Raw genomic sequence first — 25,412 nt, forward strand, 5'->3', positions numbered from 1 at the left:
TAATGCCCCGTATTTGTGAGAAAATATGATACGAAAAGTTTGTAAGAAATACCAAGAGTTACACATCCTTTTATAGCCGGTTGGACACAACTCCAAGTATCTCGTTTACATTGTAAACGCGATGACATCTCGTTTACACTGTAAACGAGATAAGGGTAGTGTAAACGAGATAAGGTCTATCTCGTTTAGACATAGCACAGCTGATGTGTCATATCTCGTTTACACTGTAAACGAGATACATGCAATGCCATCTCGTTTACATTGTAAACGAGATATGATTGTAGAACATAAATCGGTAAATATTTTTAAATTTATTTATTTCGGTAATTAATATTTTTATTTTATTTATTTAAATAAAAAATTCAAATGAATTGATGTGCAATTAATAATTACTAATTAATTGGCGTCTTTCATGAATGACGTCATACAAAGATGACCCCATAATAAAATGAGAAAATAATAATAGCAAAATAAGTTTAATAAAATCAGATTTGTTCAGTTACTCTTTTTTCTATAAAAGCATGAGTATCCATTATCACGTTTGTGCATAGTTTAATTTGGTAAAATATTTTGACCAAATATTTATATTTTTTAAAAGTATAAGTATTTTATTTTATATTTAATAAATAAAAAAATTATATATTTGTCTTTATAATTTTTAAAAGTTAAAAATATTTTTAAAATAGTCTTTAATTTGATAAAATTTTATTTTTTAAAAATAACTTATGAAAATTAATTTTTAAAGGTTAAATTTTTAAAAATTGTAGTATTTATATTTAGTAAATTAAATTAAAAACCGTTTATAATAAGCATAAATAATAACAAATACGTTTAATAAAATAATTTTTAAAATTTTAAAATATTATAATAGGCATTAAATATTTTTAAAATAGTTTTTAAATTTAAAATTTTTAAAAAATACTATAATAATTTTTAAAATTTAGATATTAATTAATGTATAAGGTTATATTAGATTTTTTTAATTTTGATAAGCACAAGCTAATTTTAAAAAATTCTCTCTTAGGTACTTTTAAAATCACTTCTAATTTTTAAAAGCTATAAGTATAAATACATGCACATGAGCTTTTTAATTTATCAAACACAAAAACACAAATACCTCTTTAAAAAATTTTACCAAACTAAGTTCTAAAGAAAATTTTTTTAAAGTTGTCCTGTAGTTATCAAAATTAAAAAGTATAATATAACCTCACATGCTAATTAATATCTAAATTTAATTCTTATATTAATGTCTATTATAGTATTTTTAAATTTTAAAAACTATTTTATCAAATACATTTATTGTTACTTATGCTTATTAAAAATTATTTTTAAATAAATTTACTAAATATAAATACTACAACTTTTAAAAAATAATATTTTAAAAGTTAATTCTTTATAAAAATTTTTTAAAAAGTAAAAATTTTACCAAACCAAACTTCTATATAAACTAACTAGTGGTTAAAGTTTGATCATGAATTCCATAAATTTTATAATTAATAATTTTAAGTAATAAAATATGTTTTCTAATGTTTTGTTAGTACACATACTAAGTAGTTAACATAAAAAAAATATTGAAAATAAAATATTTAAAAACTTTCATTGTCTTTAGAGGGAATTAATCAAAACAAAATTTAATTTTTTATGAAATTTAATTTTAATGATATTGTAAAATAGTTACTTTAATAAAATTAGCTATTTTCATAATAAGTATATCATTATTTAAAAAAAGGAACATAGTAGTTTAAACTCAATTTTATAAACAAAAATATTTTAAAAAATATTAAAAAACTAATAAAATTTATTATTTTTAATCATTAATTAATCAATAATATTTAAGAATATAAACTAAAAATATATTATTAAATTATTAAATTAAAAAATTTGATTAATTACTAAAAATATTAGTCAAAAACAGTAACTTTTTTATTTTTTCTCGATATTTTATCCATGCACAACAAATCAATATTCTTTGGGTGTAATTTTGCAGTAGTAACAAAATAATCTCCCAATAATCTCTACTAAATAATAACTATGATGATGAGATTAGAAGGGAATATCTTTTTCTCTGTCTCTGTGTGAGTTAAGCGAGTTGCCATGGAAGCATTTCTCTCACTCTGATGCCCAAAGCTAAATTCTCTCTTCACATTCTTTTACTGTTTTTTTTCTTTTCTTTTCTTTTTGGTTCTCCATAAATACCATCCATCCCAGAGCTTCATTCTTCTCTTCTCTCTCTGCTCCTCCTCCTGGGATTGCACCTGCTCTCACTCACAAGTTAGAATTCTCTCTCTTCTCCATATTTCACTTAAAAACCCGTTTTTCCTTTTGTGTGAACGGTTCGTCATTAAATTAGTTCGTACCCAGATCGATTTCGCTTGTTTTTTATTCGAAAAACCCTATTTTGGTTGGTGGGTTGCTCGATGTTTGTTTGGCTTGTGTTTTTGGTGAAAAGGGTGAAGTCGATCTAGGGTATCTGCTAGAGTGGGTCTTTTAATTGTTATTGGTTGTTTCAAAATACTTGATTCTGATGTTTTATTGAAATGATTTTGTTGTTTTGATTTTTTGCTCACTGATTCGTACCTAGATGGATTTTTTGCTAGCTGGATTCAGCTCTAGGGAATTGGGATTTTCTCAGTTGCGAATGTTTTAATGGAAATTTATGCGGAATTTGCTCTTTAAGGATTTTGTTGATAATTGTTTAGCTATGTGAACATCAATCTGTGTCTCTATCTTGGTGTGTGTGTTTTTCTGCATTTTCTGAAGTTTGAACTTTCCATGTATTCTTATTACTGTGGTTTGTGTACATGGGCATGTCAATTGCTGATTACTACGGTTTGGGTTGTGCTTGATTGAATTATAGGTGGTGAGGATGTCGACTCCTGCAAGGAAGAGACTGATGAGAGATTTTAAAAGATTGCAACAAGATCCTCCTGCTGGCATCAGTGGAGCTCCCCAAGACAATAATATTATGCTTTGGAATGCTGTCATCTTTGGGTGTGTAGGAGTTTTCAAATCCTAACATTCTTTATATTTATTTAAATATGTTATCATAACAATCTAATTATACTTTTTCTCGGTGCTTTTTTCAGACCGGACGATACCCCTTGGGATGGAGGTATAAAAGTATTCTACTTTATATAAGCTGAAGGACTTAATATCTCATTTCAGCATTTTCACATATGATGATGATTATTTGTGAATTTCTTGCATGTGGTTTACTTGTAGAAGTAGCATATGTCTATTAGGTATTGAGGCTTTTACTTGGTGGGGTGTGAGGACTGAGGACTGAGGAGGGTAAGCATATGGAGCCTTAGCCTCACAAGCTTCGAACCATGACCTCTAAGTCATGAGGCAGCAACCATATCGTTGTGTAGTTGTGTCAAATCGCATCTTTGTTGTCTTTCTTTACTAGAATCTGAAACAATTCTAGTTGTCTATTGGAAGTGTATAATATTGTGTTGTACTATAATATAACTTGTGCTTGTAGGTCTCACCTAAATCTTGGTATTCAATATGCATTTTTCGAATTAAACTTTTGATTTATTGCTCCAATTGTACTATTGTAGACACAATAGGACAAAATACTAAAGGTTTAAGTTGACCCATGTCATGTTTACACTTCTTTTTTCCCCCTTGTGATTAATGTATTCAAAGCATGTAATTATATTGTGTGATGCTGCTTTATAATTTCAGGTACGTTTAAGTTGACACTTCAATTTACGGAGGATTATCCAAATAAGCCTCCTACAGTGCGTTTTGTTTCTCGAATGTTTCATCCGAATAGTAAGTCCAAACTCGAAATTTCAACATTGCTATCCCTGTTGGAGTTAGAATGAAAGTCATTTGAATTATTTTATTTGTGTGGCCATGAATGAGTATTTATTTAGCCTATAGAATATTGTAGAAACGGCTTTTGGGATTTCATTGGTGGTGCCTTTGTCTTCTTCCAAGCTTTCTTTAACTATAGTTTATCCAATATATAAAACACACCCTATTTTGTATTATGTCTAGTTTTGGCACTTTGGTTCTATTGAATGTAGAAACTTTGCAAACTTTTTATCTACATAATTTAGTTAGCTTTTGGTAATGGCAATATGGCATCTTGTAATTTGGTTCATATATATGTGTTTTTAATGATTGATTTGTTTATTAAAGAAAGTTGAGACTTGAAATTTTAATTCCAAAATATGTGTAATAAAGGATGTAGTGGCCCTTTTGATATCTTTGTTTCCTACACAAGTTTTAGGGGACTGATATGAATATGATTAAAGTAGAAATCATTGTAGAGAATTATTGTGCAAATATGTTGACAGTATTATAATTATTAGATATAAAAACCGTTAATTAACCTTTGCTCAACTATATTAGGTTTTAGTATAGTTGGTTCTTGACTTGGTACTAGAGTTTGGTTTTGCATTTGTAGAATTTAATCTAAGGGGTATTAATTCTGTTAGAATTGATTTTGAACTGAAGTAATTAATGTTGGTAATTCATATAAAAGTAACAACAACAATAACAACAACAACAACAACAAAGCCTTATTTCACCAGGTGGGGATGGCTACATACCATGCTATTGAGCCGTATCATGGATAATTCATATAAAAGTAAATAAGATAAAAAAGTTGGCACCCTTAATTAGTCACACCATTTAATGAATTCTCGTACAAAATTATTTAAACTCATTATCAGATGAATTATACATAGTTAACAACTTGTCACGTCAAGGTTGCATGCCAAATTCATGACAAAATATAAACAATTACAAGAATTGATCAATCAAAGATGATTTCATGGGAGTATTTGGTTGGGGTGCAATTGACACACATTGAATGACCGATTTTTTGTCGAGCAAGTTTTGTTGTATAGAATTTGCCATTTAGCATCTATTTGCTGTAAAACACACAATCTTTTCAAAGGATGTTCTCTCTCAAACATGTTGAGTACTTGGAAAGCTATGCTTTATAGACAGCTTTACTCTTAATTCTTGTCTTGGCTCTTCTATGGAGGACCTCTTATCTTCTATTCCTTGTAATCCCCCCCCCCCCCCCCCTCTTCCTTTTCTTCTTCCTCCTCCTCTAAGTCTTAGCAGTATTTTTCTTTTGTAAAAATAAAATAAAATAAAAAAGACTATTTCATTTTTCTGCAGAAAATATTATGTTCATTTAACCATAAATTGGCAGAGTAGATAACATTGATAGGATATTTGCATCAGAATAACTTTGATCCAATTCTAACCTGCTTTCTACTTGTCAATTTCAGTTTATGCAGATGGAAGTATATGCTTGGACATCTTACAAAACCAGTGGAGCCCGATTTATGATGTAGCTGCAATACTTACCTCAATCCAGGTAATTGTCATTTGCTTAATATTTTGGGGTTGCTGAAAGAAAGTTTATACTGCAGAGTTTGATTCCAGTTAACCCCTTTTTAAAATTTCCCTTTCTTTTTCTTGGTACATAGAAGTTTCACTGGAGGTTGGGTTATCTCATTCGAAGGTTGTGTTAGTGAAGGCTCTTTGTGATTTAATCACATATTATAAACCAATGAAAGTCCTTCAAAAGGAATCAAGCCTAATCCCTTCTTTAAAAATTTCCCATTTTTAGTTTTCAGTTTATACTGCTTGATGACATTCTTGTTAAGATAGAGAGATATAGAATTAAAATTTATTAGATGTATGTTAACTTTCTTTAAATTGGCTTTCTTGTTGCAGTCACTGCTGTGTGACCCAAATCCAAATTCCCCGGCAAACTCTGAGGCTGCTCGGATGTTCAGTGAAAACAAGCGCGAATACAACAGAAGAGTACGTGAGATTGTTGAGCAAAGTTGGACTGCTGATTAATTATAATCTTCAATAGGCTGCCACTAAGTCTGTTAAAAGGTTGTCAACTGATCTGAAGGATCTGACTGAGTAACCTTGAGACTTGAAAAAAAGAACAGTTGTGTGTTGTCTCTAGTCCTTCACAATGTGTTTACTCAAACTTCATATGAATTAAGGTTGTAGTTAAAAGGTTATCAAGGGGATCTGAATGATTCAGTAACCTTGTGACTTTAAAAGAATACTTATATTTCTGTGATGATGTGTTTGCTCAAACTTTATATGAATTAATATTCCACCATATTTTCTCCATGTTCTTCCTATCTGTGTTTTTGTTTACTTTATCATTTCAATGCTATAACTTTAGATCTAGTTAGCTGATAGATTCTCCAGTCCAAAAGAAAAAAAGCTGATAGATTTTGGTTATTTGGAGTTAATTCTTATGGAGGAAGTAATACATGCAGGTTGATGCTAGCTTTATTAGTTAAACAATGAAATATTTGTTGAGAATATTGAATTTCCATGATAAGAATCTGAATTTGATTGAAAAGATGCAGTGAATAAAAATATAAAATTATCAAAAGATTTAAACAAGACAAAATATATTATATGACAGAAAATGTATGTCTTGTATGATTTATATTTTTCTTTTGAATCAATGAACATCATCAAGTTTCTTTTTAAAAGAAAAAAAGTTGGAGCAGTTAATTAGCTGAGAGACAAGAATAAGAGTTGATTAAGCAGAGAAAAAAATTAATAGAATAGGGAAAAGTCAAATTGGTGACAAACACTCAAGTGTAATATTGCTATTAATTATCATTCTCATCATGGCTTATTAAAACGATTTTATGCCTTATTCAAGGGTAATCCAAAGAAATTGGTAGATACAAACTTGAAGAGGAACTTCTATGACTAGACAATAAGTTTGTAGGAACAATTCAGGACAAGTAGTGCATTTTGGCCAAATATAGAAGAAAATAAATATTTACATGTTCATTTATTCATTAAGATCAATGAACTTATGGAATGCCAGCAGACACTTCTATTGACAGGGATGTTCAGAACTTTGTGCTGAGATTTCCACTGCTGGTCCAGGACTCTTGAACTTGCATCGAGTACTGCAAGTTCCACAGAACATCCTCGATCGAAGGGCGCTGACTAGCAGCCTTGGAGAGACAATTGATGGTGATCTGAACTGCAGTCCTCATTGATTCATATGCATAAGTTCCCCTCAGGCAAGGATCAACTGCACTCCTTAGTACTGACTGTGCTTCTGATGACCCTTTCTCCAGCTGAAATTGATAAAATACTGAATTAAAGATAAGAAAAATATACCTTGGTTACAACCTTTTTATGGTAAACATAGCTATGTAGAGTTAACACTTCTATGATTCTTAGGTTTTTTATTGGAGGATATCTAAGAACAAGTGCTATGGATACTAACCTCATCCTTCAGCTCCTCTATTTCACTGGAAGATTTAATTTGTTTGCCAGTGATAACTTCAAGAAGAATAACACCCAACTGATAGATATCTTCCTTTTCTGCATTATTTGTGCTGCATGTGGGATTAACAACATATTAATTATACTTATTACACAGTAATGGAAGACTAAAACTGAAGAAAGAGATGATAGTGAGCAGAGATATATACCTGCCAATCTGATTGGAGGCATTTTGGTCAGTGTTCTGGAAATTGGCCAAGACAGGTATGATTCAATGTTAGAGACATGGATGCAATTATACAAACATTACTGAGAAAATAGTCCAAATTACATGTACTTTCTGCTAACCTTGGATGGCAATGGAATGCTGTATCTACTAACTTTTGCATTGAGGCTATCATCCAATAGAATGTTCTCAACCTTCAAATTGTTGCCGAAAATGCCAGGAGCAACTCCTGTGTGCAAGAACTGCACCCCTCTTGCAATGCCTATGCTGATTGCCATTCTTTGTGGCCATTTCAGCATATCTCTCTTTCTCCAATCTGTTGAGTAAGACACGTTATATTTTTTTGGACTTTCAAATCCTTGCTTTTATAGTGAGCCTTATTTTTATGGTGGTGTTTGATAAGTGTTTCAAGACAGAAAACACAGACAATAGAGACAGAGACAAGACAGAAGTTGCGTTTCTGTTATATTTTTGTCATGAGACGATTACCAGTGTCTATGTGATCGTTTTACCTGTAAGTTGATCCCTAAGCGACACATTTGATATGTGTTCAAAGACAATGAAGACTGTGCTTGTTGGTTGAGGATTTTCCTGATGAGTAATGACACAGTGTCCTAGAACACTCATCAAATGCCTGTGCCTCAAATTAGGCAAAACCTCTAAGTTCTGGTTAATGGTGTGGGGCAAACCCTTCTGCTTTATTTTTACACAGTTAACCAGGACCACTGCACCATCTCTGAGCCAACCTCTATATAGCTGTGTGAATACAATAGTAAATGAACACACATTAGAACCTGTTTTCTGTGGGTTCCATCTCATCATGGAAAACAAAACAAGCTATGAACCCTGTAAATAACTTGAAAGAAAAATTCTCTTACTTGGCCCTGTGTTCCTTCTCCTATTAGATTTGTTGAGTCAAAGTTGTTTGTTGCATCTTCAATTTCTTCTGATGTGAAATTACAGTATGGTGGCATTCCAACCGCAGATAGCCTCATCGTCTGAGGAACACGTCCTATTCCAACATGTGAAACCAGATTAATGAATGCATCACTTTAATCAGTTTAATGAGAGTCTAAAAGAATCTGAAAGTGAAAATCTAAAATGTATAACCATTTATCATATGATCATCATCCAATAACAACAATAATAACAACTATATCATAATGTTTCTTACTGGTATCAGTGTTTGGTCCGGGAGATGCTCGGGCATAAAATTTATCAGCAACGGATCTGTCGCGGTGACGATATGATCTTTCTTGGTTGGATTTCCTCACAATGAACACAGTGAGTAGAACCAGAATTGCTGCAATTCCCACAGCACCTCCAATTATACCAAGTAATAGACTTAGTTTCACTCTGGATTCGTTCTCCTTCTTTGTTTTCTCCGGTGGCTTAACGGCTAAGGCAACCTCTTTCTTGCAAAATGAATATGGATGCTGCTGGTCATTCAACCTTCTTGTTGAAAAACAATTCCCAGAGTATAGCACCTTGCCCGTTGAAATCATTGAACCAATGCATGATGGCAACTTTCCAACTAGAAGATTGTGTGAGATATCCACAAATGTCAGTGCAGAACCACATGCTGTTTTTGCCGAAAGGTTACCACTTAATTGGTTTGCAGCTAAGTTTAGGTACTGGAGAGAACGCAAAGAGAAAAGAAAAGATGGAATCTTTCCAAAGATTACATTGGAAGAGATGTCAAGTGTCTGAAGCTTATCAAATTTTATGAGTTGAAGAGGAATTTGAGATCTCAGAGAATTGTTCCTCAAGATAAGACTCACAAGATTCTGGCCTAATAGTGAAGGAAAATAAGGACCAAGCTTGTTGCCACCCAAGTTAAGCTCTTGAAGAAAAGTTAGCTTTTTGAAATCTGGGACAGTTCCATTGAAGAGATTATCAGCCAAAACAAGACTCTTGAGGCTCTTCAATGTTGATATTGATGGTGGAATTTCACCATAAATGAAGTTTGAACTAATGTTGAGAACCTCCAGTGACCAGAACCTGTTGATCTTGGAAGGTAATGGACCCCACAGACCTAATGAAACCAATGATAAGGCCTTCAAATTTGAAAACTTTGTCATCACAGTGAAGAGAGAATCAATGGAGAACCTTGATGAAAGGATTTGATGAGAACTAGTGTTGTTTCCAATGATGGTGAGTTCTGTGACATGGCCATTTGTGCAGACTATGGTGAGGGAAGGTGATGGAGGGAGGTAGCAGAAGTTGGTCCAGTTATTCCATCCTTGAAGGGCTTGTGGATATTCTAGAAGCTTCTGAACTTGGAAGAGGATTCTGTTCTCACTGCTTACAAGCTGTGCAGAAGTACTTGTTGTTATAGTAAGCAGAACAAGAAGGATTGTTGAAGGAAACAAGTTACAGAACAAAACCAATGATCTCTTCATATTCTTAGACTTAAAGAAAAGAAAAATATTTGTAGTAAACAGAATGGTTTTGTCACAGCATGAAAGCTATTAAGCAGTGAGCATAAGTAAACAGAATTGCTTTCTTATCTTTTTCTTTCCAGTTGTACAGAATCAAACACTTTAGTTAGTACATAGGAAAGCTATCAAGCAGAAAAGTTATTTGTCATGTTATAATGATTGCATGAAAAGATTTTCTGATGGAAAATTATGAGGATAAAGAATTTCAGTAATGTTGTGGAGCAGGTAGGACAATGGAAGGAAGAGGACCCCCAATTTTTTTTTTCTTAAAAAAAAATACTGAAACCTGAGATCTGGAAAAGAATGAGATTTCAAAACTTTGAGAAACCTTAAAAGAGTGTGTACTAAATAGCTTAGTAAAGGAGACTTCATTAACTAGACACGTCACATGAAAGATGCAAATGAAATAAAAGGTGCTGTGTAATAAAGAGAAATATCTTTTGTATATTTATTTATTTTATCAAACAGTTTTAGCCTAAAAAATTTTAATATGGAAGAAAAATGAGTGATATATTTTAACATGGTAATTTTTGGTGTTTTTTAAAATTGTGAGAGTATACAAATCGAACCTTTCGATTTGTGTTTAAAAAGTTGAAAAAAATTCAGAGTACACAAATCAAACCATGCGAGTTGTTTGATTTTAAAATTTTGCTTAAGAAATCGCATGGTCCGACTTGTGGTTTGGCAAATATGAATTTCGAAAGCTAAAAAACGGACGTCCGAGTTGTTTGTTGTTGTCAATTTTTTTATGAAATGGAATATCAAATGCAATTTGAATCGTCCGTTTACTGATAAAAAAACTCGCATGATCCGAGTTCTGTTCCACTGATACCACATGGCTGTGAAGTACCTATATTCCCCATATTCGAATCCAACACCACTTTTGCTTTCATATCCAAATTAAAAAGTGACAGTGTAAACTATCATCAATTTTTTATTCCGTTTTCTAGTAGGAAAAAATGTAGAATTCATAAAGAGAAAATATAATATAGGGATTTGGGAACCATGATATTAAATTGCAACTTGGCTCTCCAAGGCTCCAAGCTGCCAATGATGCCAAAGTCAACACACGGCTCTGAATTCAAAGTTTCAAGATGCAGGAACTTAACTCGGGGCACTTAGTAGTGTTGACCATCTTATGATGGACTTGCATGTATGTTATCACATCACCAAGTTCAGATATGAAATTTTTAAAAATTACAGTATTCCAGCAAATTTTCCATATTATTGTCTTTTGTACCGTGTTTTAATTTCTTCTAAGACACCAAAAAATAACCATAGAAATTGATTAGTTAAATTTATCCATCTTTAATTAATAGGATAATGTGAGTGATGTAATAGTAATATATTAATTAATGTATGAATCCCAGGCGCCACGGCACGTGGCTTTAGCGAGGGTAGGGTTCATATATCCAAATAATTTAAAGTTTCATTGTCAAACAATAATAGCGTAACTTTTCCCTTTGGGTTTTGGTTGGAGAGTGCTTAGATTTTTGGAGTTTTGTGATTGTGACATTGTGTCGGTGAAGTGTTCCTCAAAACTCAAAAAAGCATCCTACAGTTAGAGAGGTCCATGTTTCCACGCACATTCTTTGGTACAATGCATTTGACACTGACACATTTTTTTAATGTAATATTAGTTAGTTACACCTAATCATGCTCTTCTTTATGATAGCATAGCATTTTTTTTAATAATAATAATAATAATAATAACTGTAATAAAACATTGATATGGAAGGAAAAGAATTAAAGGAATCCGAAGAAGTGTTGTTTAGCATTGTTTTCCACTATATACATGCATTGCTGGATTTAGTAAATGTACGTGTATTGGATTGTAATAAGTTGCTAGCAATTTCATCATATAATAATAACAATAGTAAACCAACTTCGCTTGATTGAGTGGTCAGCTCACTCGTCCGTTTAAGCAAGTGTTGAGAGTTCGAATCCTGTCTTGTGCATGCAGCAACTCATTAGCCAGCGGCAGACCCTTAAATGGAATTCAGATCCGCGACGAATTAGTTCTTAACCTGTCGGGTTGGGAGATACCGTTTGGGTAAACCAAAAAAAAAAAAAAGAGAAAAATATCAAATGGTTAATTACTTTGTTTGGATGCATGTGTGAAGATGGACAAGTCAATTTTGTACAAGATCTTAATAGTTAATACTATATTTTGAGATAAGAATTTTGACTTTTAGATGGTTGTATTCTTATTTTATTGCAGAGAATAGAAAACTTATATAAAAGAAGATTTTGTTAATAAAAGAAGGCCAAGATTCAGGTTTTGCAGAACCTTAACATAGTGACAATTGTTGATATTTTAGTATTTTACTTTAGATAATATTTGTCATTTAACTCATACTTTGGATAAAAATAGAAATCTAAGGTATTGTTGTTCTATTTTGTAAACGCTAAAGAACAAAATTTATATTTACTAATAGACCATTTTTATTTAATTGAAAATAGTTATAAAAAGAAATGTAAAAAAAAAAAAAGCAAACTTAGTGTTAATAAAACTAAAAATAGTTATAACAAAAAAAATCGAAAACTAATTTTTAATTAGTGAATATTATTAAACTTTTTTGAATTTTAAAAATTCGTTTTTTTTTAGAATTTATTGTTTAGAATTAGTATTTTAAAATTTAGAATTAAAAATTTATGATTTAAGATTTAGAATTTAAAATAAATAAAATATTTTAAAAAATTAATTGATATTGGCTAAAAAAATTAGCTTCGAGATATCACTTATAATTTTTTTGTTAGGGGAGGTACGTAACGATCAAATATAGTTATTCTATCCCAAATTCCTTTATTAGTATATATATACAATATACAATTATGGAGTCTAGGGGTGCACAGATCCGGCCCGGCCCGAAGGCCCGGCCCGGTCCCGAACACTTTTAGGGCTAATTTGGTGTGATTTCATCGGGTTTAGGGCCGGGTAAGGGTCTCAAAAATAGACCCGGTCATTATTTCGGGTCGGGTCCGGGCCATAGCTCGGGTCACCCGAAGTCGGCCCGGTGGCCCGGTCATCATACACAATTAATATTTTGTGTTATTAGTGATGGATCATGACTATTCTTATGTGGAATTTAAGTATTGTAAATCTTAATATTTTGTGTTATTAGTCATTATAAGACTATAAGTTAATGTTTTATGTTTAGAATGCATAATATTGTGTTATTTGTATGTATTTAAATATTTGGTATTATTAGACAATATTAGTATTGATTGTGGTTATACTTTAGTATTGATTGTGGTTATGCTTTAATTTTGAAGAAGGGTTGGTTCTTGTTATATTTTTCTAAGTGAATTTTATCATGTTAAATAATGGTTGGAGTCTTGGAACTTTGGATATTTTTACATGCTAGCTTACAAGAAGGTATCAATGTAATGTAATGTTAACGGCCCGGTTTTCACCCGGTTTTTACCCGGTATAATTGTGGCCCGAAAGTGTATTGGTTTCATCGGGTCTAGGGCCGGGTTCGGGTCTAATAAATAGACCCGGTGTATATTTCGGGCCGGGTCTGGGTCACATCAAACCCGGCTTCACCCGTCCCATGTGCACCCCTAATGGAGTCTATGAAATGAAAAATTTTCTCTCATTTTGAAACTCTATACGGAAACTCAAGTAGGCCATCAAGGAATCTATTAGCTTCCCTACAAGTATTGGACAATTTAACCTTCCAATCAATGTTAGTTTGTTTCCTAGTAGCATTAATTGTATAGCATTATGAGCCAATGGGTTACTACAACCTCCGTACACAAGACTAGATTCGAACTTTTGACACTTGTTTAAACAGACTAATAAACTAACTACTAAATCAATTCAATTTTATTGCCCAAAAAGTTTCCAAATTTCAAGCATTCGCGTTTCTGGGACGGTTCTGCATAAAACATAAAACCCATATTGTGACGGATTCATAGGCCCAATACCAGAAAGAAAAACATTATTTTGATGTGTGGCATTAGCTAGTTTCATTGTTAGTTTGTTGGTTTGGTTCCTTAGCACATGGCCCACGTGCTAGACAATACTGGCCTTGTTTATTTGTGACTTTATATTATATCATTCAATTATTGAAAGAAAAATAAATGATTTTAGAGATGCAACTCACAATTCACAAACTAGTCACTGCCCAAGTGGTTATGTTATGTCTCTTTATGATATATATCCTTAATTAGTAGACAAGACATTGTGATTTATGAGAATTCAGGTGGAATATTATTATTCATGCATGCTTGGCCCATCCATCGGAATAATATTTTGTCCATTTTTAATACTTTACAAGTGTGAAATATATATTCTCAAGTTCCTCATTGGATTCACTTCCATTTTCCATGTGCCAATGCCTTCTTTCAAATCATTGCAATTACAGAAAAAAGAGATGGAACTGAATTATTTTATTATCATTATTGTGGTACTACTACTAATTTAATACCAAGTCTTGAATAAATATATAATATATAAATGAGAAAAGAAATAAGATGTGGATGTAATTTTGTTAATAGTGGAACATGAAACCTCGTGAGAGGTATCTTACAGTTGCAGCCAGTTACAAACACTGTCTCCTCATTCATTTTATGATTCATTATAGCTTCTGCCACTTTCTTAATCATTGCCACCCTTTTATCCATTTTCTTTATTTTTTATTTTTTTGGCTATAACTACTTGTAACTTCTAAGTCTTGTTCATTCTCTAACTTCATAGTTCGTTCATTCATTACCTGTAATAACTGTAAGTGCATGCTACTCAGTACTCACCTCTCAATGTAGTGGCTGCTCTTCTTTTCTTCTGATGTTGTTTCTGTTTTCTTTGGCTTTTTTCCAAGTTCTTGTCACAGTAGAATAATATGAATTATTTGGTGCTTGATTTTGATTTTGATTTTGATTTTGCAATGTATGTTCCTTATGTTCCTTAACGTGATCAATCATGTATCCCTTTTGGTGAATCATTAATAAAATAATGTTCATCTAAGTATCTAACTACAAACTTGAACTTTTTGATAGTCTAGTGATGTTGATTGGGACTGTTTTGTTTAGTTTAACCTTTTTCTAATTTAAAAGAGATTGAGTTTTTTATTAGTACATGATTCTTGCAGATTGATCTTTTGAATGATGGGAAGACAAAGTGCTAGAAAGTGGATTAGAAACTTAATTCTGGGCAAGAAATCATCATCGAAGTCTAATTCATCAAAACCTCAAGATGTTTTTGTGAGTTTTTTTTTTCTTTTTTTGGGATGATTATTTAAACATATTCTGTATTTGTGATTGTGATTTCAACTGTTGTGCTAAAGAAACCTTCAAGTAACAAGGATATGGTGATGGTGGTGGTGTCTTCTGAGGCATCAATGTCTCCTCATCCAGCCCCTCCAAGTTCTTCAGCTAAAGCCATAACAAAAGGAATGGTACCAGAAAATGAGGTAGTTAATGGATCATCAAATGAAAAGCTTTTTGTTATTGCAAGTGAAGATGAACAGGCCAATGCACAAGCACAAGATGCTGTTGCTAATATTGGATCTGAGGATCATGCTGAGAAAATCAACCTTACAGAGGCAGCTATAATAGCTCAAGCAGCTCTTAGAGGCTATCAGGTATTCAACCTTTCTTTCATGCAATTTTTCCATTTTTACCATTTTTTTTTGGTAATTAATGTGTATTTGTTTCTCTTAGTTGGACTATATTAGATTCTCTCATGTAAAAATTTCATGTGATTTTGTATATAACTGTCAAGTGTTAATTGTTGTTATGATTCATCACAAAATCTTCTCAGTACATATGGATAGAAACTTAGTGTATTACAAAATTCTTCTAGAATTTATTTATCTTGTTAAATGGATAATTGATGTAGCAGAACTTATCCATGACATGAAAACATAGTATCCATAAATCTTGCAATATAGCATACATATTGGTTTGCATTTGCATAAAGCCTTAGACAGATTCATATGTCTCTATATATCAGGCACGCAGAAAGTTTGAGATACTGAAAGGGATGATACCCCTTCAAGCTCTTATTCGTGGCAAGTTGGCTCGAAGAGAAGCTGTTTCTGCTCTATACTGTGTTAAGGGAATAGTTAAAGTTCAAGCACTCGCTCGTGGTTATAAAGTTAGGCACTCTGCTATTGGTCTTCAAGTGCAGAAAACTCTTAAGGTATTATAGCAAGTTCTTGAACTAATTTACTCTATACAATGATCATCTATGTGGTTTATTAACATATTTTCGATTAGGATACTAAATGTTCAAATTCTATTGGGAGAGTTACATCAACAAAGGCAGAGAAGATTTCAGATAGTGTCTTTGTTCACAAGGTAAGAACTAAGAAGTACTTCTTGATTAAGAGTGTGATTAAAATGCACTCTTTGCATTGATTCAAAGTTGATAAGACTGGAATTTGTAGGTCTAATACTAAGTTGATGTAATCTTTTTGTTGATATGATTTGTGAATATGAAATGTGTAACAAGAGTTAATTAATGTGCCTTTTCAGCTTCTGGCATCGTCGCCGGCGGCTGTGCTTTCCAGACAACTCAGATATGAATGGCTTGAACGTTGGACGAGATCACGATTTTGGGCACCTCTTCAAGAATTGAAGAAAATTTATGAGAAAAATGTTTTAGGCCAAACAGTAGAAGCTGGTGAGGGAAAAGCCAAAAGAAATGCAAGGAAAGGAGAAGCTGTGAGGGTTGACAAGAAAAAGGAATCAAGCATGGCATTGCATTCATCAGTTAAGGAAAATGAGAAAAGAAAACAACACATGACAAGAATTGAGGATACTAATAATAGTAGTTTCCAGAGAAGAGCTTCACTTCCTGCTAATTATTATTTGAAGAATGATAAGAATAAGAATGAGTCATCACAAAACACTACTACTACTACTACTACTACTACTACTACTCCAAGAGTTCCAAGTTATATGGCTCCTACTGAGTCTGCAAAAGCTAAGCTAAACTCTCCAAGATTTGGTAGTGATTTGGTATTAGACAGAAATGGTATAAGCAGGAGGCTGTCACTTTCATTTTCACTTAATGGCAAGTTAGGAATGGCAAAGATAGATAACAGATCCCTCTCATCTTCAAGGGATTGGACAGGTAACAACTTTTTCTGTAATTATAGTGATGTTTTGTGGAGTTATATATCAACTCTACTTGAAGCTTACATTTTTTTTTATTGGTATTATCAGTTTCAGATAAGTTGATCCAACCTCAGTGGAGAAGGTGATTTAATGTTGTATCATCTCAAATAGAGTGGAGTGTTGACCTACATTGCAGTCTCTGTCTTTGTCTTTGTTAATTCATCATATTTGTCAATAGATACCTGGTAAATATGTGTAATAATCATTATCATATTTAGTATGCCATATTCAATTTTCTTTTACTACTTAGATATTATAAAAAGAATGACTTTAACACAATGAAATGGAGTATAATACTAGTAAAAAAAAAAAAAAAAAGAAGATAAACTACTCAAACAAAATAACTATGAATTACTGAGCATTACTATGAATGTATGTTGAGAATATAATAGGGGTGTTAAGAGACGAGAAAGGATCAAAAGAATCTTATCATGTTAAATAGCAACGCAAGCATCCTTTTTAAGTGCTTAAAATCCTAAAAGCTGATGGTGATAATTAATGATTTTCCTCTAATTTCAAAAGAGTATACCACACAAACCAGACACTAAGGGTAGGTATTTGATTAAACAAATTATATGACACCCTTTGTTAAGTCTGCAGCGGAATTTTGACTTCTAATAACTACAAAGTAATATAAAATTGAACACTACTCACAATAATGCACTCGCTATATAATTACTAAAGAGAAAAGGAAATAAAATAAAATAATAATAATAATAATAATATGAAAAGAAGATGTGAATGTAGTTGTTATTGTTGATGATGATTGAATTGAAATTCTACAAACGTTTATATAGTGGTTATATGCTATAATTTCAACGGATAGAAATAAAACTTTCTTATAATAACTCTTAGCCTTCCTTTTCTTAGCCTTCCTTTTTTTTCTCTCTCCCTCATAATTCTCCACCTCGTTCACAATTTGAAATCTACTCAAATTTTGGACGATCAAAGTGTGGTATTCATATCTGGTTGCATCATTTTTACAATGACTGCTTACGTACCCTTGTTTAGGATCAAACCAATTGTAGTTCCTCTATTTCTCCATGTATTGCCTAACATGAAGCAATATTGAGCAATTCCAAAGTATTGGAACTTGTTTCCTGACACTACTTTAGTCAACATATCAGCAGGGTTTTCATCTGTGTCTATTTTTATAGAGAAATGTTACCTTTCTCTATAACATCGCACACGAAGTGATATTTTACATCAATATGCTTGGTACGAGCATGATGAACCTGATTTTTAGCCAAATGAATTGCACTTTGACTATCACAACTCAGATTCACGCAATCTTGCTTTAACCCCAAATTATCTAGAAGACCCCTTAGCCACAATACTTCTTTCACCCCTTCTGCTACTGCCATGTACTCAGCTTCTGTAGTAGATAGTGCCACTGTAGCTTATAACATCGATCGCCAACTAACTGGAGCACCTTGTATTTTATATACATAACCAGTTGTAGAACGTCTTCTATCTAGATCACCAGCATAATCAGAATCAACAAAGCCGCTAATTTGACATGATTTTCCACTAAAGCATAAACCTGTGTCAATGGTACCCTTCAAGTATCTTAATATCCATTTGACTGCTTCCCAATGTGCCTTACCTGGGTTTGCCATGAACTTGCTAACAACACTGACTGCCTGTGAAATATCTGGGCGTGTACACACCATAGCATACATTAGGCTACCGACTGCACTAGCATAAGGTACATTTTTCATGTAAGTCTTATCCTCTGCTGTTGTGGGAGATTGTTTACCAGAGAGCCTAAAATGTGGAGCCAACGGCGTTACCACCGATTTAGCCTTTTTCATTTCAAATCTTTCAATAACACGCTCAATGTACCCGCTCTGGCTCAAGAACAATTTTCGGCTTGATCTCTCTCTTTTAATTTCCATGCCTAATATTTTTCGTGCAGCACCCAAATCTTTTGTTTCAAATTCTTTACTGAGTTGAACCTTTAACATATCTATCTCCACCTTGCTCTTAGAGGCAATAAGCATGTCATCCACATACAATAGAAGATAAATATAATCACCTCCAGAAAGCGTATGAATGTATACACAACAATCATAATTACTTCTGGAAAAACCTTATTTCAACATAAAGGAGTCAAATCGCTTATACCATTGCCGAGGAGATTGTTTCAATCCATATAGCGATTTTCTCAAGCGACATACATGACTTTCTTTACCCTCAACCTTGAAACCCTCAGGTTGATACATGTAGATTTCTTCCTCTAAGTCACCGTGCAAGAACGCAGTCTTCACGTCTAGTTGTTCCAACTCAAGATCACCATGAGCAACAAGACTTAAAAGCACTCATATGGAAGTGTGTTTCACCACAGGAGAAAATATCTCGTTGTAATCAACACCTTCTTTCTGTGCAAATCCCTTCGCTACTAACCTAGCTTTGAATCTTGTACCATCTGACTTAGTAGGATCTTCTTTTCTTTTATACACCCACTTACAACCAATTGCAGTCTTTCTCACGGACAATGGGACCACATCCCATGTCTTGTTCTTATGAAGAGATTGCATCTCTTCCTCCATAGCGACCAACCAATTCTCTCTATCTTTGTCTTTGATAGCATGTTTGAAGGTGACCGGCTCATCATCCTCCACTGAGAGTGCATAATCTACCAAGTTTAGCTGCCCATAATGTCTCAAAGGCTTGTCTGACCCGAACTTCTGAACAAATTTATAATTCCTCTTTGACCTAGTAGATGCCAAAGAATCCTGCTGCTGCTGTTGTAATGCATGTGCATTTTCTCGCTGAATTTTCTCATGATCAAGTTCATCCTCTGCATCATCTCGAGTAGCATTAGGATGCTCCACCTGAACATTACTAGAGTCTATTTGTTGGTATTTAGACTCTATCTCCACCACTTGAGTATTTGAAGTTTTTCCAACATCACCATCATCTGGCACCATATCTTTAGACAAAGCTACCATAGATCGTTCATCAAAGATAACATCCCTACTAATTACAAACTTAGAATCATTTACACTCCAAAGGCGATAGTCTTAAACCCCTCTTGAATACCCCAAAAAGATTACCTTCTTTGCTCTATCATCAAGCTTATTATCTTTGACATGATAATAGGCTGTGCATCCAAAGACTCTGAGTTTCTCGTAATCTGCATGTTCTCCTGACCACACCTTATAAGGTGTGTTTCCATCTAGAGAAGAATGTGGGGATCGATTCACTATGTAGCAAGCTGTAGCAACTGATTATGCCCACCATTCTCTTCCTAACCCAAAATTAGAGCGCATACACATTGCCTTCTCAAGTAGCGTACGATTCAGTCGTTCTGCGACTCCATTCTGTTGTGGTGTCTCTCTAACTGTCTAGTGTCTTGTAATGCCTTCTCGGTCACAGAACTCCTTGAAAGCCCCATCCGTGTACTCTGTGCCATTATCAGATCGTAGAGTTTTTAACTTCCTACCCATTCGATTTTCAACCATTGCTCTCCACCGCTTAAAAGTGTCGAATACCTCATTCTTATGTTTGAGGAAGTAAATCCAAACATACCTAGAATAATCATCAACAAAAGTAACAAAATACCTGGAACCACCCTTGGAAGTAACTTTAGCCGGGCCCCAAACATCAGTATGCACGTAGTCTAACAACCCTCTGCTTTTGTGCTTGCTTGTAGAAAACTTCACCCTATGTGCCTTTCCATACACGCAATGCTCACAAAATTCCATTTGTGGTTTCTTCATATTCTTCAGCAAACCTTGTCCACAAAGCAATGATAGACCTTTCTCTGACATATGTCCAAGCCGCATGTGCCATATTCTCGTGCAATCTGTTTGATCTCTACTTCCACCGATTCCAACTGCTAACTCACCTATAACCGTTGTCCCCAAAAGAGAATAAAGATTACCGTGACGAACTCCTTTTATCACTACCAAAGAACCACGAACAACTTTCAGTACCCCATTTTCTGCAACTATTTTGCAACCATTTTTCTCCAACAAACCTATGGAGATCAGATTTTTCCGCAAGTTTGAAATATGTCTCACATCCTTTAAGGTTCTTACGACACCATCATGCATCTTGATTCTTACAGTACCCAACCCCACAGTTTTACAAGCATGATCATTGCCCATTAAAACTGTGCCACCATTTATGCTTTCATAGGTAGTAAACCACTTCCTATTTGGACACATATGGTGAGAGGCTCCTGAATCAAGAATCCACTTACCGGAGATTTCATAAGATTGTTCTGTTACAGAGTAACAATCCTCCTCATCATTTGAGATGTAGCTTGCTTCTTGCTTTTCTTTCGAGTTGTCGTCGTTGTCGTTGTTCTGTTTCTTGAAAGTTATCTTCTTATTTGGACAATTTGCTTTGAAATGTCCAGCCTCACCACATTTAAAGCATGTTCTCTCCGTGTGAGGTCTAGATTTTGGCCTAGACTTTCCACACTTATTACCTTTTCCTCTTTCATTAGTCCTTCCTCTACCCGCGAACAATCCTTGTGCTTGATCATTATACTCTCTTCCATTTGAAGATGACATTACACTTGTAGCAACCTTACGTAGATCATCTGCTAAAAGTGATGCCCTCGTCTCATCCATGGTCAGAGTGTCACCCACCAGCATCAATGTCTGCACCAGATTTTCATAGGACTTCGGTAATGAAAGTAACAATATGAGTGCCTGGTGTTCATCATCAACCTTCACATCTATATCCTTTAAGTTTAATATGATCCTATCAAACTTATTGATATATTCTCGAATTGAGGTGCCTTCCTCCATCTTGCATGTATACAATTTGGATTTTAAGTAGATCCTGATAGTTAGAGTCTTTGTCATGAAGTTACTCTCTAACTTTAACCAGATGCCTGCTGCAGTTGCTTCTTCGTTCACCAAGAAAGCAACATCCCTCTCAAGGCATAAGATTATTGCAGCTCATGCCTCAAGATCTAATTCTTCCCAATCCTCATTTTTCATTCCTTCCGGTTTTTTCTCTTTTTCCGCTAGTGCCTTGTGTAACTTCTGTGATATAAGCAGATTTTTCATCTGCATCCTCCAATAGGAAAAATCATTTTTTCCATTGAACTTCTCGATTTCATATTTGCCTACTTTGACATTACCACTAGTAGAAGTCATTATATTTAAAATTGAATTTTACCACTCAAATAATGAATAATATAACGTTGGCTCTTGATACCAATTGTTAAGTCTGCAGCGGAATTTTGACTTCTAATAGCTACAAAGTAATATAAAATTGAACACTACTCACAATAATGCACTCGCTATATAATTACTAAAGAGAAAAGGAAATAAAATAAAATAATAATAATAATATGAAAAGAAGATATAAATGTAGTTGTTATTATTGATGATGATTGAATTGAAATTCTACAAACGTTTATATAGTGATTATATGCTATAATTTCAACGGATAGAAATAAAACTTTTCTATAATAACTCTTAACTTTCTTTTTCTTAGCCTTCATTTTCTTTCTCTCTCTCACGCCCTTCATTTCAAAATACCATCATATAATTAAGGAAATAATAATAACGATATTCTGTTGTTAACAAGCTATAGTTCAAATGGCATAGTCTCTTCATCTTTAATTATCTAAAAGTCCGGAGTTTGAGTTTCAATCCTAACTTTGAAAAAAAAAAAACGAGACTCTATTATTCAACAAATTATTTATAGAGTTAGAATGACAATCACTTGAATTATTTTATTTGTGTGGCCAATGCATTAGGATTGGGAATTCATGGTGCTGACTTTGTCTTCTTCCAAGCTGTCTTTAACTATATTTTATCCAAGAAATAAAAACAAAAAATAAGAAGCTTGACTTTAGAGAGTTACCTTGTCCTTATCTATGGTCAATAGTGGCCACCTTTGCGTCCAGGTACAGTATCATCACAACTATATATACTACTTCCTTTATTATAAAAAATAAATGTTATCAGCGTGTGAGGCTTTCGTCATATAATAATAAAAATAAAGGATATAATAAAACCAAAAAACAACAATAATAATTAATACATGCATGATGCATCTGGTGTTCCCTAGAGTTCCCCTGATCACTTCATTAAGAGATCTCTTTTTTTCATTTTCTTCAAAGATTCAATTTTTCATCATTCTTTCTTCCTATTGAAGTGTTTGGAGGAACTCCTGGAATCACCGGTGAAGAACGCACGTAACCAAGACAAAGCTTTGCACATAACACATACACATATGTATATAGTATGTATGCTTCTAAATTATTTTGTTTCTTCAGTTTCTTATTCTCATGATCTGATACTACTTCTTATCCTGTGAAGCTATAGATTAAGGTTAGTTATGTTGGAAAATTATTAATTTTTTAGTTTAATAGTAAGCAATATATATATTAATTATAATCACAAATTAAGTTATTTCACATATTGTTATAAATATTGAATTAAATAAATTATAATTATTTTTTATTTAAAATTAAATAAGAATAAAACCAAAAATACTATTTTATTTAAATTTTAGGATTTAATGTAAATAGTAATTTTAGAGTTTCGGTCTCCAATATATTAAAGTCGCCTCCATAGCTATTTCCTCAACAAAAGAGTTGCTATTCAGTCCTATCAGGAATATAGAAGATTTTGATTGAGGAAAATTAAAAAACCATAAAAACTAAATTTTTTCAATCATACTTATAAATTAAGGTACGTTTTCGCATTCAAGTATTTTTTTTTAATGATTTAATATGGATGGTCTTGAATTAAAAAATTTTAAGAATTTTCAACAAGTTATAGAATATAACGATTAATTAATTTTCGTCAACTCGTTTAATTTCTTATTTTCTGTATGTATAATAAGCCTTGACCTAAAAAGAATTTGAGTAAAATGAAGGTGGAAAAATATAATAGGCTTCATAGATTTTAGAATTAGCTATGCTTTGTTAGGGATATAATTTGTTATGATGATTTTTTTTTCCCAGAATAGTTGGGTGCAATTGTTTTGATGATACTGCTACGTATATATACGGTAGATTCTAGTATGATTATATGGTAATTATGTAAACCAGAATGAGACCCGCAATGCGCAGAGAGGTAGATTACTTATATTATAAATAGATTTTAATAAATATTATATTAAAAATATTTTAGAGAATATATTATAAATAAATTTTAAATTTATTTTTTTTAAAAAAGATAGATTATTTATATTAGAGTTATATAAAACTGCATTTTCTTTCTTTTTTTTTTTTTCAGTTTTCGATTTGCATTAATTGTTGCACTTTGTTTTTTTTGTGTTTTTTGTTTGTTTGTAAATAATTTAAACAAATGAATGGATGAGAATGAAAAACATATAAAAATGTTAAATTAAATTTAAGAAATTTTTTACAATTAGTATGAGAAATTAAGAAATGAAGAGTAGTAAGAGTTTTAATATATATAAGTTGTAGAATTTGAATATTTGTAACTGAAATTTTTTATAATAATTATTATTATGACACTTTTAATGTATGTTTATTGCATTTATTTAGTACTTGATGTTTCAATTGAATAATAATAGATAAGAGTTTTTTTGTTTTAATTTTTTTAAAACATTTTACTAAATAGTGATTGGCTAATTTTCATCTTTTGCCAAGTCATTAGAATTGCTGATGTGCCATCATTAGCAAAGAAAAGATGGCTTAAACTCATTGTGGAGAAAGTTAGTATCAGCTTTTATATATTATAAAAATGTTAAATTAAATTTAAGAATTTTTTGACAATTAGTACGAGAGATTAAGAAATGAATAGTAGTAAAAGTCTTAATATGTATAAGTTGTAGAATTTGAATATTTGTAACTGAAATTTTTTATAATAATTATTATTATGACACTTTTAATGTATGTTTATTGCATTTAATTAGTACTTGAATAATAATATATAAGAGTTTTTTGTTTTAATTTTTTTAAAATATTTTACTAAATAGTGATTGGTTGATTTTCATCTTTTGTCAAGTTATTAGAATTGTTGATGTGGCATCATTAGCAAAGAAAAAATGGCTTAAACTCATTGTAGAAAAAGTTAGTATCAGTTTTTATATATTATAAATAGATAGATTATAAATAGATAGATAGATTTGGCAAGATTTGAGTGGTGAATTCTAAAATTTTGACAAGTAAGCGATGGTGCTGACATGGCCGTTAGTAGAAGAAGAGAAATAACTTAGAAGTAATGTGGGTAAACCTAATTTTGGTTGTGACTGTTGGACAGAACCGTTTAAAAAAGAGGAATACATAAACCTGTGCTACTTGCAATGAGTTCACAATTAAAATGTTATTATTTATAACAAATAAATAGGACTATTGAAAATGATATTGAACAACAGAATGAGAAGAGTAAACGGCAAAGTTGAAAATCTTT

The 25,412-nt window shown here is 32.4% G+C and overlaps 3 protein-coding genes across 5 annotated transcripts; 2 read left to right on the forward strand and 1 right to left on the reverse strand.

Annotated features, from left to right (window-relative positions):
* The first annotated feature begins 1,971 nt into the window (after positions 1-1,971).
* On the forward strand, positions 1,972-6,126 carry LOC107631898 (ubiquitin-conjugating enzyme E2 2). Its single transcript, XM_016335480.3, has 6 exons — positions 1,972-2,271; positions 2,858-2,991; positions 3,087-3,112; positions 3,691-3,780; positions 5,259-5,347; positions 5,710-6,126. The coding sequence occupies exons 2-6, from the start codon at positions 2,867-2,869 to the stop codon at positions 5,836-5,838; spliced, it is 459 nt and encodes a 152-aa protein (XP_016190966.1). The 5' UTR covers positions 1,972-2,271; positions 2,858-2,866; the 3' UTR covers positions 5,839-6,126.
* A 465-nt stretch (positions 6,127-6,591) lies between these two features.
* On the reverse strand, positions 6,592-10,385 carry LOC107631897 (Leucine-rich repeat protein kinase family protein). The gene is made up of 7 exons (XM_016335479.3): positions 8,658-10,385; positions 8,362-8,495; positions 7,996-8,239; positions 7,606-7,799; positions 7,467-7,501; positions 7,259-7,370; positions 6,592-7,106 (listed from the first exon to the last, which is right to left on the reverse strand). Exons 1-7 carry the CDS (start codon positions 9,883-9,885, stop codon positions 6,873-6,875), a joined length of 2,181 nt encoding a protein of 726 aa, XP_016190965.1. The 5' UTR covers positions 9,886-10,385; the 3' UTR covers positions 6,592-6,872.
* Positions 10,386-14,220: 3,835 nt separating this feature from the next.
* LOC107634789 (protein IQ-DOMAIN 30-like) lies at positions 14,221-17,314 on the forward strand. 3 transcript variants are annotated; one of them, XM_021119706.2, is made up of 7 exons: positions 14,221-14,339; positions 15,021-15,132; positions 15,216-15,512; positions 15,884-16,072; positions 16,150-16,230; positions 16,408-17,008; positions 17,101-17,314. In XM_021119706.2, the coding sequence occupies exons 2-7, from the start codon at positions 15,034-15,036 to the stop codon at positions 17,136-17,138; spliced, it is 1,305 nt and encodes a 434-aa protein (XP_020975365.1). In that variant the 5' UTR covers positions 14,221-14,339; positions 15,021-15,033; the 3' UTR covers positions 17,139-17,314. The 3 variants fall into 3 exon arrangements, with proteins under 3 accessions (XP_020975365.1, XP_016193696.1, XP_016193695.1); XM_016338210.3 differs by lacking the exon at positions 14,221-14,339 and adding an exon at positions 14,372-14,453; XM_016338209.3 differs by lacking the exon at positions 14,221-14,339 and adding an exon at positions 14,539-14,656.
* The last annotated feature ends 8,098 nt before the right edge of the window (positions 17,315-25,412 follow it).

Source organism: Arachis ipaensis, chromosome B3 (genome assembly GCF_059453495.1).
Source record: "Arachis ipaensis isolate K30076 ecotype BB chromosome B3, ASM5945349v1, whole genome shotgun sequence".
NCBI lineage: Eukaryota > Viridiplantae > Streptophyta > Magnoliopsida > Fabales > Fabaceae > Arachis > Arachis ipaensis.